General features: G+C 40.1%; 1 protein-coding gene across 6 annotated transcripts in view; it reads left to right on the forward strand.

The window, feature by feature from the left end:
• The window catches only part of Supt3h (SPT3 homolog, SAGA and STAGA complex component), a 355,460-nt gene that overhangs the window by 239,628 nt on the left and 102,598 nt on the right, over positions 1-13,234 (forward strand). For all 6 annotated transcript variants that reach the window (XR_008219946.1, XM_052745407.1, XM_052745406.1 and 3 more), the window contains one exon: positions 5,495-5,634. Coding sequence is in view for 5 of the 6 variants with exons in the window: in XM_052745407.1 (XP_052601367.1) it covers positions 5,495-5,634 (140 nt within the window). In the remaining variant the exon portion in view is untranslated. The remainder of the gene's footprint in view (positions 1-5,494; positions 5,635-13,234) is intronic.

Genomic DNA, 13,234 nt, shown 5'->3' on the forward strand with positions numbered 1-13,234 from the left:
TTGTCCTGAGCTAGAGTGCACATGCAAATCAGCAATAATAGCCTCCTCCTCACCTACCAGGATGTCTGTGACTGACAGACCGATGAAGGCAAATGCTGTTGAGGCTGTGAAGAGCTTTAGCTTATGATACTAGGAAGAGGGTAAAACAGTGCAGGTACTTCAGAAAATATCCCAGAAGCTTCTCACCAAGATTAACAGACAGTGAACTAGCCATTCAGTACATAGTAAAGCTAAATGAAGAGAAATGTCCTCACACGAAAAATTTCACATGAACATGAAAAGCAGCATATTTCGCAGTAGAAAACTAGAATCAGCCCAATATCTGCCAACATATAAAGACATAAATAAATATAGAATATTAATGCAGGAAATACTTAGAGCAATAAAGTGGAATTGAACACTGGCATGCTCATATGTGGATAAAGTAGAAGCCCATCCCAAAGACCACATGTCCCAGATTGTCAGGTAGCAGCAGAGGGACAGCAGCCTGGAGTGGTTACCTGGAGCTGGAAACAGAGGGCTGCCTGAGGAAATCATCTAAAACAGCCCTTCAAACCTCTTCTGGTTGCAGTAGGACATTGTCTTCTGCAAAGGTTACTCCTAGACTAAACAATCAAGATACAATCAAAAGGAAAAATCACACCCACATGCATGCGCACACACACACAAATCTCGTAATGTTTTAAGTAACTTGTATGATTTTTGTGTGGACTTCACTTCTAGAATCTTCCTCCAGCATTGACTTCATTAGCTTCTGGCTTCAACTGATATCTTTTGTCTAAAGAGTTAGCTGCTGTATGAAGAAGATCTATGTCTAGACTCTACCCTGAAAAAATAATGTATGGATTTATTACTAATACCTTGATTAGAGCTACATAATTTAGGCAAAGATTGACTTAAAATGTGCTTCTGTTTTCATTAAAGGTTAAAAGCCATGATTTAAATTAGCAGGCACATAATTATAAAGATTTTTTTTCTAAAATTATTTTTTTCATGATAAGCATACTTATTATTCTAAACATTTATTAACATATTCATAGCAGACAGCAGATAATCAGTACTTACATTTGACAATGCTTCAGATGTCTTTATTTGGTATGTATAACCATCATTCGTCAAATGAAAAATATTTTAGTTCTTTCTCACTCCCTAGGTCTCACTGATAACTTCATTTGTTACTCTGTATTAACCACCAGCTGCAGCATTTAATGACTCCCCTATGACCTTTTCCAGTAACTTTCTGAGTTATATTTTGCTTTTAAACTGGCTAGGAGTGTAGCTCAGTTGTAGAGTTCATGTTACCATGCCAGGGCCCTTAACTTGTCCCCCCAGCTCAAATCAACTTTGTAAATATATTAATAAATACAACAGTAGTTTTGTCTTGTATGTGTGTAGTACAGGCACCTACATGCCATAGTGCTGTCATTTGTTTCTTCTCCTTTGAGGGGCCCATCACTCAGCTCCCAAATAAATCACACACAGATTCTTATTCTTAATTATGAATGCCTGGCCTTAGCTTGGTTTATTTCTAGGCAGCTTTCCTTAACTTAAATTATCCTGTCTACCTTTTGTCTTTGGGCTTTTCCTGTTCTCTTACTTCTATAAATCTTACTCTGTGGCTTGCTGTGTAGCTGAGTGGCTGGCCTGTGGAATCCTTCTCCCTCTCTAGCTACTTCTTTTTCCTTTCCTCCCAGGTTTCTCCTATTTATTCTCTCTGCCTACCAGCCCTGCCCATCCTTTCTCCTGCCTCGCCATTGGCCGTTCAGTTCTTTATTAGACCACCAGGTGTTTTAGACAGGTAAAAGTAACACAGCTTCACAGAGTTAAACAAATGCAACATAAACAAAAGTAACACACCTTAATCTCATATTCTACTACACCATGGCACGAGTGTGGAGGTCAGAAGACAACCTTGGGTATCAGTCCTTTCCCTGTCAGTGAACCCAGCTTGTTCACTGTTGCATGTGCTCGACTGGTTGGTCTGTGAGTTTCTGGAGTCTTCTGTCTCAACCTCCCATCTCCTGGTAGAGCTGTTGAGCACTGGGATTACATTTGTTTACACTGCTGCTTCCAGCTTGCCTGTAGGTTCTGGGGATCCAAACCCAGGCCTTCAGGCCTACATGGCTAGGACCTTAACCTACAGAGCCATTTCCCCAGCTCCAATAGTTTTATCTTAGAATAAGACCATGCCTCAAAGAAACACACAGAGAACAGTAGAGAAGGATAGTGGATGGCTTTTGGCATGTACACATACATACAGGGAGTCATACCAGCGCACATGTGTGCAGAATGCACCGTGTGCACATGCAATACACACCTCAAAAAAGAAAGAACAGCAGGACTTTTAATAATATAAATACAGAGGGGAAAAAACAAACATTAATAGAACAGAAAAGTATATTAAAATTTCAAATTAACAAAGAAGAAATGGAAGGTTTATCAACGTGGATGAAGTATTGTTAAAAAAAAAAGGAAGAAATAAAAATCACAAATGTCAACAAAAGTAAATTGGAAGATTACAAAATGAGGTGTCCAATAAGTGTTTGATGAGTGTATATAAAAATGTGAAAAAAAAGAGATAATGTTAGCATTGTACTCAGAATTTTATATTCAAACATTGCAAAGTAAAAGAAGATTATAGAAGGCACACTGTTGAGTGCAGCAGTTCTCAATCTGTGTGTCGTGACCCACATAGGGGTAGAACTTCCCTTTCACAGGGGTGGCATATCAGATATTGACATTACAATTCATAACAGTAGCAAACTTACAGTCAGGAAGTATCACTGAAATAATTGTATGGTTGGGGTCACCACTGTATGAGGAACTGCACTAAAGAGTTGCAGCACTGGAAAGGTTGAGAACTACCTGTTTAGTGTCACACACCTGTAGCCACTAACTAGTCAACCAGCCAAGTGCCAGATTACGAGTGCTTAGATCTTATTTCCTTCGAGTGGAGTATCAACAGTCATCTGTGTTTCTTCCCTATGTCCACAGAATACTTTAAAAACAAAAAAAGTGAAACTGGCCAGAAAGGTTTACACTTGAAATAAGAGTAGCTACCTAGTAGGGTTTAGTTCACTAATCTTTAATTGTTCATGGATAATAACCCCCATCTAAGCTACTTAGGAAGCATATTACTGAATATTTGGGGATCAACATGAGCAGCCTAAAGATGTGATGAGTATCACAGTGCTTTGCACAGTCACCTGGAGAACTCAGGAAAATAGTCCTTGGAATTAACATGGGGAGCAGCCTATTAACATTGACTAGAGGAGTGGATAAAATTAGGAATAACTATAAAAATGGACAGTGGAATTGAAACATTAAATATATCAGTCCAACCAAAATTAATGAATTCACACTGCTTTAGGTTTAATTCCAGTAATATTTTCTTGGGGTCATACAAAAATATTCTAGCTTTCCTATGGAGCAAGAAATGCCCATATGTGTCTTGGGAAAGTATGAAATAGAAGAGTAAGTGTATATATGAATCCTGTGGTATCGTTGAGGACTTTGTGCATGGAAGGTTGGCAAAGGCTGGAAAGTCTACAAACAAAATCTAAGACATGATGTTTGAGCTATGACAAAATTTCAGTACAACAGGAAAACATAAAAATGGTGCTGTACATATATTTTAAAGACTCTAAAGGTGAAGATATAGTATTAACTATATATAAAATAAATTCTAGATGCATAAAGATAAAAAACAAAATGAAGGAAATAGTAAATCTGAAAAATAAACTTTGAAACTTTACTCTCTGAGGAAGTAGGGAGAAGTCAAAAGTTAAAAAGAACAACAATATAAAGATTTTAGAGTACTCCGTACCAAAGATGCTCTCCAGTTTACCAAAGGAAAAAGCCCTTGTTAGCACAGATGAACACAGATGGAAAACAGGCTTGTCAGGCTCAGTGAAATCCCTTGTTGATTATAGGGTTAACGTTACAGTATTTAATAGATTCATCCGATGTTTGCTGGAGTTCTGAGAAGAAATGTAGGAGAAAACAGCTTCAGAATTGCTTTCATGAAATGTGAAGTGTCTCTAACATTTCCACTCTTAGAAAGTTGTGCCATGAGGACAGAGCACACCTATGAATGAGATACCTCTTGAGCATTTCCCCAGTGCAAATGTCTGCCCATCAACAGAGGATGGATTGAAAGCCAGTTAGTAGATACTATAGGATATAGATGTTTATTCAGGCCTTTCAGAAGAATCAGGCTTTATCCATGAAGATGGAGAGAGAGATCTTTCTCTGTCCTCAGCTGGGACACATGGACACAAGAGAGGATATAAGAACCCCTCTTCGTAAAGAAAGGCTGTAAGAGCCTGTTTTTAAAGGGAATGAAGAGAACACATATGTACAGAAATATATTGTGAATATGTGAGCACAGAGAAATGTATGGTGGTCATGTGAGGATGGCCATCATGAGTTATGTCTTGAGTTGGAGATTGGCGGGTAACATAAAGAGGAGGGAGAGAGGAAGGGAGGGAAGGAAGGGAAGAAGGATGTTGGAGAAAGCAGTACATGCAATGTTGTTGGGTGTGTATATTTCTGTCCTTCTTTTTCCCCCTTGATGTTGGGGATCAGACACAGGGCCTTGCACAGCTGCATCCCCAGCTTTGCTGTGAGTATATGTGTTCATTAAAATTTTTATTTCAGGACAAAACGACTTGAGAAAATAGACTCCCCTGTTTCTATTGGGTGCTAACATAGGTGCCGAAGCACTTGTATTTTGGGGGGCCTTAACATAAATTGTCAAATTTTGAAAGAAATGCATTCAAGTATCTTTCATTGAGTACATTTTGAATAGGTTTCCTTTTGTGATATTTTTTTTCTGTTATCTTGATTCTATAAAAGATTATGCCTGCCGGGCAGTGGTGATGCATGCCTTTAATCCCAACACTGGGGAGGCAGAGGCAGGTAGATCCCTGTGACTTTGAGGCCAGCCTGGGCTACAGAGTGAGTTCCAGGACAGCCAAGATGGTTACACAGAGAAACCCTGTCTCGGGGGGGGGGGGGGGGGGGGCGGGGGGGGGGGGGGGGGGGGGGGAAGAGTATGCCTGTTAGTCTTCCTTTTTCATTAGATAATATTTCACTCTGTCACATGTAGCAATTTTGGTCATGAACTATGTTTTCTAACATTAATAGTTGTGGATTCTGCCTTCTTTGCTTGTGTTTACCTAGCACACCCTCTTTCCTGGTTGTGTTTTATTTCTCTTATAAGTACTACAAAACAGTATTCTTTGCCAAGCCTGAGAGCTCCTCTTCCTTTCATAAAGGATTCAACTTTCAATGGTAATTAATAATGTGATTTGATTCTATTTTTTATTTTGTGGTATTAGGAAGTGATTGATTTCTGTATGATTTGTTTTAGAGGCAAGAGTTTTCTCTGTAAAAATGATTGTAAGTGAATGTCACATGCAATGTTTGTTACATATGCTGACTAATGGACCATGCTCAGGCCTTGTTTTCTCTGTTTCTGATCTTCATGAAGAAAAACTGAGTGGCAGCAGCAGTACAAACAAGAGACAGAAGATCGCTCAGGACTTGATCAACTCTATTGACCAGACAGGAGAGCTTCTGGCAATGTTTGAAGACAACGAACTTGACGATGTTAAACAGGAAAGAATGGAGGTATGGCACGTTCTTGTGTTTCACAGCAGTAAACTGCCCAGCACAGTGTCTGTGATCTCGGGTTGTGGTCCACTGTCCTTGACTGTCCAGATCAGTGACTTTGTCTGGACAGCACACTCAGGAGCAAGCCCTGGGAAGGGAAGCTTAGCCTCCACACTCAACTTAGAGAAACATCTTGAGTTTTAATTCTCTGTTTTCCTCTTTGGAAGTGGCAAGGATTCCCTTCTCTGGATCTGACATTTGCTATTGCGTTTTATTCCATTCAGGCTACTTTAGATTAAATATTTACTTAACTTTTCTTTTTTCCAAATTATCCAGTTTCCTCCAGGGCAAAGGTAATTCTTAGTGCTTTTGTCTTGGCACACCGAGTGAAGAGCTGCCTTTCAGATTGCTGTTGGCGGCTGTGGTTGGCCTCACTGGCTGAGGTGGTGTCCAGGGAAGCTACATGCTTTACATCACTGTCACAGAAAGCAAGTGACATATTTGCATTCCCTACACATGTTTTCACAATGAATATAAAAATTGTATGTCTTCTGTTTACCTTAGCTATCTATACTTTAAATCACTGCTTCTTTAAATACACTCCAGGAAAAATGAAAGTAATGATTGATTTCATTTGAGTGCCTTCCAAAACACATGGTAGTATTCTTAGTTCTCACTACAACTATTATGCTTTACATTCAAAAAGGAATCTCAGTTTCCCCCTTCTCTTTAAATTGGGCAAGAGAGGTAATTCCAGAATTCCAAGGGAGTTTCTAAATGCCTATTTCGTTGTAGTCTCTATGCGTGCTAAAAGGGGAATTATTGCAGTTGAGTTCTGGAGGAAGCCCAGTTGACATCCATGCATTGTAAATTTAACAACCTTCTTTAAAGAATTAGCATGCCTAGATCCTGGGCTGTGATCTGAAGGCAGTATCCTCTTAGGTATCAATTACCTAGGAAAGTGTGGTTAGCTTGCTTTGAGGCAACTACAAATGGTTTTACTTCAGCTTTGCCGTGGGCCAAAAATATGCTAAGTTTTCTAAAGCAGATGATAAACACGTATTTCTGAAGTCATTATGGCCTCAACAGGATGTGATTTTGTAGGGAATGGTTTCACTTATGATGCGTTGCTTAGGGAGCAAAGTGTTTGTGCCTTAGTTTCTAATATTTCATATCATGAGACAAGCATGGAGAAAGCCAGGAAAGGAGGACTCTACCAGAGTTATATGTAAACACCTGACTTTTCAATTTAGTTGGGACAGATCTCAGCTAAACAAGTAAATTGCCTGAAGGCCATTCCACAGTTAAGGGAGGGAATGAGAGTGGAACATTCTGTAATCCTACTAACAGCAGAGTAGAGCTGGAAGGGTGTTGACTCGGTATAGTCAGTCAGGTCTCCGGAAGCCAAAACCCCTCCAGAGCTCACACATCGGAACTACTTTCCAGTATCATACATTGCAGTGTTATCCAAGTAATGAAACAGCAGCAAACTCACAGCAGAAGTCAGCCTTATCTAGAGAGCAAGCCCACAATTGAGTTTATTTAAGCCTGTAACATACTAGAATCTTCTCCTGCCAAGATGACAAGTAGTTTCCACATTGTACTCATCCAAATGGCATAGTTGAACTGAATAAAAAATGATAGACTTGTAGACATAACTGCAGACAGTAGAAGCAGAAAGAAAGTGAACCATTAAGAGCGGAGGCCTTGCCTGCTTCTAATTTGACAGGTTATAGTTTCAAGAGTAAACCGCAGCTGCGGCAGTCCATATGAAACCACTTTGGACTCGAAGACTGCAATCTCTTGCCTTTAAAGCGCAGTAGAATAATCAGCCCCGCCATCATTCCGTGATTTAATTTTCCTCTAAGCATCACTTATGCCTGCAGAAACCATGTGCTACCTTCTCTCCTAGAACAGAGGAAATGGTGTAGACCCACCAACAGCGTTGCACTGGGACAAGAGCTCTCGCTTGCTCTCATTCTCTCTCTCTCTCCCACCCTCTCTCTCAGTTCTCATGTAAATGCAATTTTGAAACGAAAACTTTCACAAACATAAAGACTTGGGACCCTAGCTGATTCTGAAAGCGTCCAGTGGGTGGGTGAAAAGCATGTTCTTTGCTGTGGTTTTGAGCTGATGTGTGTGCCTGGCTTTGTGTTTCCTTGGAATCCACTTCATTGCTGTTAAGTATTTTGGAGCTAGAAATAAGGAAACTGTCTGAAATTTTACATCCATTTTACCTTTATGGTTCACCTTCATTATAGTCAATCATATTACCCTGTTAGTTCTCCAGCACCAAATTTCCAATGTTTGGCCATCTCTGTGGCAGAGGTCCATTGATGTGATCTGTGAAGTTCCCTCCAACTTGAATGAATGAGTGGAAATAAATGAATACCCCTCTGAGTTATCTTAGTGTGTTTAAGAGACGTGAAGCACCAAAGAGGGAAATAGGAAGCACAGCCATCACCGTGAATACAGCCCACTTCTGAATGAGGAGAGGGGTTTTAATGTCGATAGTGGTTTCTGTGTTGAGTCTTTTTTCCTTCTAGTCAGCTAGTTGTGGCTAAGTAAACCAGAAACCAGGGAAGAATCCCTAAAAGTTGGAGAGAGAGTTGGTTTCTCATAGCAAAAGCCGCCTGACTAGAGGGCTCTGCATGGGGAGGAGTCTGAAAGGCTCAAGTTTGTCATTGAGCAAGTCAGCCATTCTGTCCAAGGTGAGGAAGAGCCTGCAAACATGATCACTGGAAAACTCGGGTGAGCTCTGTGTTTAGTCTAACCTACAAGGAGGTAAGGCACACAGTGAGTAGCGCTTGCCAGAGAGAACACCCTTCAGGTGGATTGGGGTGCAGAAATCCCTAGTGACTATTCCTGCTGTAATCCGATAGAATCTAGTTAGAAGGCAGGATGGTATACATATAAGGCAGCTTAAAATGTTTTTGTTTTTGAATAAGCTTTAAATTGAATGATATCTCAGGTGGCCACCTAATTTACTTAACAAGGAATGAACTGCCCATAGATTTTACAGAACACAGTGTCTCCTGAAGGCTGAATGATAAGAGACATCGCCTGTGTTATCCAGTCAAATCTTAGATGTTGAGCTCTAATCTCCAAGAGCTTTCAGTCCAGACAGCATGGTTTCTTGTGGCAAGACAACTAGAAACCTCACTGAGGAGCCAGAGACAGCTCAGAAGCTCTCTGTCTTCTGTTTGTATTCTTTCTACTAGTCCCCAGCATGATTTATTTCAATTATAAAGGAAAATAAAATTCCTATAAAACTAAGAGTCTGTAAACACCTGCAATAAAAATCTAACATAAAAGAGAAAGGACTGGTATGGGTAAGGTAAGCATTTATAAAGACAATTTAACCCCTAACCCCAATTAAACAATTAAAAAGAAAAAAACCTTCACTACATGCTAATTTTTTTGTTTTGTTTTGTTTTGTTTTTTGTTGGTTTTTCGAGACAGGGTTTCTCTGTGTAGCTTTGCGCCTTTCCTGGAACTCACTTGGTAGTCCAGGCTGGCCTTGAACTCACAGAGATCCGCCTGGCTCTGCCTCCCGAGTGCTGGGATTAAAGGCGTGCGCCACCACCGTCCGGCTATTACATGCTTATTTTAATGCCAATGAATTTGGGGTTTGGAAATGAAGATGGGTGTGAGGGTTATGACTCCATGGTCAACAGTTAGCCTTGTGTATGTCAAGACCTTGGGTTCAGTCTTCAGAATGGTAGGAAGAAAGACAGATATAGATATATATATATCTCCATCCTAGAAAGCTATATTTCTAGTCTGTATGTGGAAATGCATGCATGTTTATTTATGCATATATATTATGTTTATATCTATTTGTTATATTTGTAGGACTAGAATGTATTTTACTTGATGTGTTTAAAGGTAAAAGAACTATCTTAAGTATATGAGACAGATCCAGTTGATAGAGATAATAACATTAGCATTGTAGAAAAGAGAGTTGAAGGAGAAAAGCTTCAAAATGGAGCAGTGGGGTGATGTTAGTAAAAGATACCCCCTATAATGAAGATGCAGTCTGTAGAAAATGCTTCATGTCCACATCCAGTGCCTGCTTTCATACATAACAGTTGTACAGAAGCCAGCAGAAATACAGACGTCATAGGAACTAGAACAACTCATCCTCAATTTTCAATCAATTGATTTGGATGAAGAAAAGATTCTTAGTAAATATCTAAGTTTATCTAACATTCGTATGGATATGACCTTTTCATCAGAGTTCCATTAAATCCCAGAATTCCTACTCAAGCCACTTTCATTTGCCAGAGTTCAGGGAACACTAGCCAATAAAGTTAATCCTTTTCTATATGCAGGCATTAAAAATTCCCAGGAGGTATATGGAATGTCAACTTTTCGTTTAGGTAAACCTTGATATTCAATCTTAAAGGCGTTGTAATTAATAAAGGTAGATATTGATTTTTAAAACAAAAATAGCTCTTCCTGGTAACTGCCAGAGCATGGAAATGAGTAGAAAGACAGTCTACAAGTCTGTAAGAAAATGTTACATGCAGCAGACTTCATGTCAGCAAGAAGCATAGAGAGAGATGTAAGCCATGTCCCAAGTATAGGAAACATGAAGAACATTCCACGCTTCTGGATACAAATGCTCAGCCTTGTAAATGTCCTACTTGTTTCCAATGTAACATATGAATGTAATGCAATTTCATGGGATATTTGTAAGAACACTTCTAGCAGGATTTGAAAAAGTTGGTGACATTGAATTTGTCATACATGATAAAAAGAATAGAAAACTGTAAAGGTTTTACTAAAGAGAAGCAGAGGGCAGTGTTCAGTTTGCCCTGCTTGGCCTGTTAACAGTTCCTTCCCCCTAAAGTCTAAGTGTGGGACACACACAAGGGTCATGTCAGCAAGGTGCCAAGACGGTCATTATTTGGAAATAAAACACTGAAGGCATCTATTGACCTTAGAATCTCATTTAAAAGGAATCCCAAGGAATACTGAATGATTTGCTGTAAATAAAAACTTTTTCTAAATAGAGGTAAATATAATTAAGTACCAATTGGCATATAAGAGGACTTTTTAGACTTTTGTTTTCCAAACAGGCTTTTTGAAAAATTCTACTACTCAAGATGTTCAACAAGTACAGTGGGCCCATTGAGAGGGAGAAATTGCTGTCTTCAAATAAGATTATAGCGCAGTAACAAAAACTTTAAGCCTTCTCTTTAGAGGCTCTGCAAAGCATTTCTAATGTGGCTATACAATGTGACTTTTTCGAAAGAGACTCAAAGTTTTTTGAAAAGATATTGCAATCTCAGTTTGGAAAGGAAAAAAATGACAAAAGGAGTGACTACTAAGTTTTGTTATAGGTAGAGTGTCTGTCAAAAAATGTGGGGCTCAGGCCAGTGTGATGGCTGAACAGTAAAGGTGCCTGCTGTCTAGCCCAAGGTCCTGAGTTCAGTCCCCAGCATACACATGATGGAATGATGGAAGGAGAAAACTGACCCCCCCCCAAGTTGTCCTGTCCTCCACACATACAGTGTATGTAGTACATAAATGCACATGCACACACATATAATAATAAAAAAATGATGATGATGTTATTAATGTAATTTTTCAATGAAAAATGCCTGGGCTGAAGGAGAGGCTCTGGTGACTTGGTTCTGACTGGAAAGCTCACCCCCACTCTCAGTGTCTTTTGCCTTCAGAGCTGTCCAGACTGCTCTTTCCTAGTTCTGAGTGAAATTTACCTTCCTGCCTCTTTTCTAAACCCCCAGGGAGCCAAATGAATGGCAGCAGCCTTGAGACTGAGCTTGTGCAACTCTGTTTCCTCATCCAAGTCAGAAGACACATGGCAGCAGCAAGGTCCCTTGTCTCAGTAAAAGAATACTTTCTATAGGGGGGACTCGGTAAAATACAGGCACAGGATGACTGTTCATCCTCCCTTCCCCAGATCACAGAAGTGAAACATGTGTCCGGGTAAAGATGGACAGACACCAGTGCTCCCAGCATCCAGCACCTCCTCCTTCATGGACACGTATATGCACTTATGGCTGGGCTGCTGGGCTGCCTCCTGCATCACTGTGTGTTTGTGAAGCACATAGCTGATCATACTGTTCAATTACAACTTTTAGAACCAATATTTTCTGTCTCAAGTAACTTTAATTTGATCTTTTTTAAATGAAATGCTTCTCTTAGACATCAGTCCACCAACTTGTTTATAAAACACCTTGGCAGAAAAGAGTTTTAAAATATCATTGAATTTAAGAACACCACAAGGTTTACCACTAATTTACATTTAGTGTTTATAGTTCTCAGATTGTGGTCACTGTAATAACCAGCATATTTTTCCCTTGAATATTTTGTGGATTATATTTCCCTATTCTTTCTCCTTGACCCACATTCCCCACAGTAGGTGGGCAGATTGTTGTTATATAGTCTGGCTTTTATTTATCTTCACTAGCTTAATCTCAGTAAGTTAGTATTTCTAAATATGAAAATAAGTCTCTTCTGTGGCAAGGTTTCTGTCGTAGTGCCTCAGTTTGTGTAGTGGAATTAGCAAATCATTGCTGATTTGCTCCAGAAACCGCCTCTCCCTTCTGTCTTTGCATCTGTGCTGAGGACCTGCCTGCAGTCCAGGTCTTACTGCTGCTTCCTATAAATCACACATACCTAACGGTAGACATCCGCCTATCGCCACCATCGCGTTCCTCGCTTAGAACAAATCGTGTTAGGTTCAGCTGGGAGTGTCGTAGTGATTAGTGTGATCCATGGTGGTAATGGATCTGCCTGATGCTTTTCATGGCATCAATTTTAAAGGCAGGTGGCAGCCGGTCAGGCCACTGCTCTTTGCCATTCTCCTTTTCTACGGTAGAGCCTTTTAGTGTGATATTCATGCATCTTTAAGAATCTTGCTCAAGCAATCTTTCCATCTTCTGCTTCCACCCTCCTCCTTTTCTCATCTCTCTGCCAGGGCTCACAAACACTTGTACACCGTGTGAGCTAGCAGACATGCCGTCATCTAGCAGTATCTGTGTGGATATTTCAGGTCGTGATAAAGTCCACTATAGCCACTAGTGTTTGGCTAGTTTAACCTACTAAAAGAGCTCCCTGTGAGCATGCATGCATCCAAACCCTGAAAACTTTAAGTGTTTGTCTTATACATGATGAATAACATAGCTATCCTTTTAGCTAGGTTATTAGTTATTTTTCTCATAATTGCAACAGAGTGCCTGATGAGGAGCAACCTAAGTAAGGATCTTCTTGGGTTCACAGTTTCCTGACAGAAGAAGTGGTGGCTGTCCATAGCTGTGAGAACAAGAGGCAGCTTAATAATAAGCTGGTAGACCAGGACACAGAGAGTTTGCCTGGAAAAGAGCCAGGCTGTAACCCTGAAAACCTGTCCTTCTGTGGCCCAGTTACTTCACCTAGACTCCAGCTCCTAAGAGTGCCACAGCATCCCTAAACAGCACTATTTGGAGACCATGTGTTCAGACGAATGAGACTGTGAGGATGTGTCACACTGAGCCACAACAGTGGGCTATGCTGATACTAGTATCTGTTTTTCAGTTTTTAAAAATACAGTTTCCAAGTAGAGAAAGCCAGTCTCCTCTGGCCCACACGGGGATGTAAGAGGCTG

Source organism: Peromyscus californicus, unplaced genomic scaffold (genome assembly GCF_007827085.1).
Source record: "Peromyscus californicus insignis strain IS unplaced genomic scaffold, ASM782708v3 Scaffold_19__1_contigs__length_69161282, whole genome shotgun sequence".
NCBI classification, from domain to species: domain Eukaryota; kingdom Metazoa; phylum Chordata; class Mammalia; order Rodentia; family Cricetidae; genus Peromyscus; species Peromyscus californicus.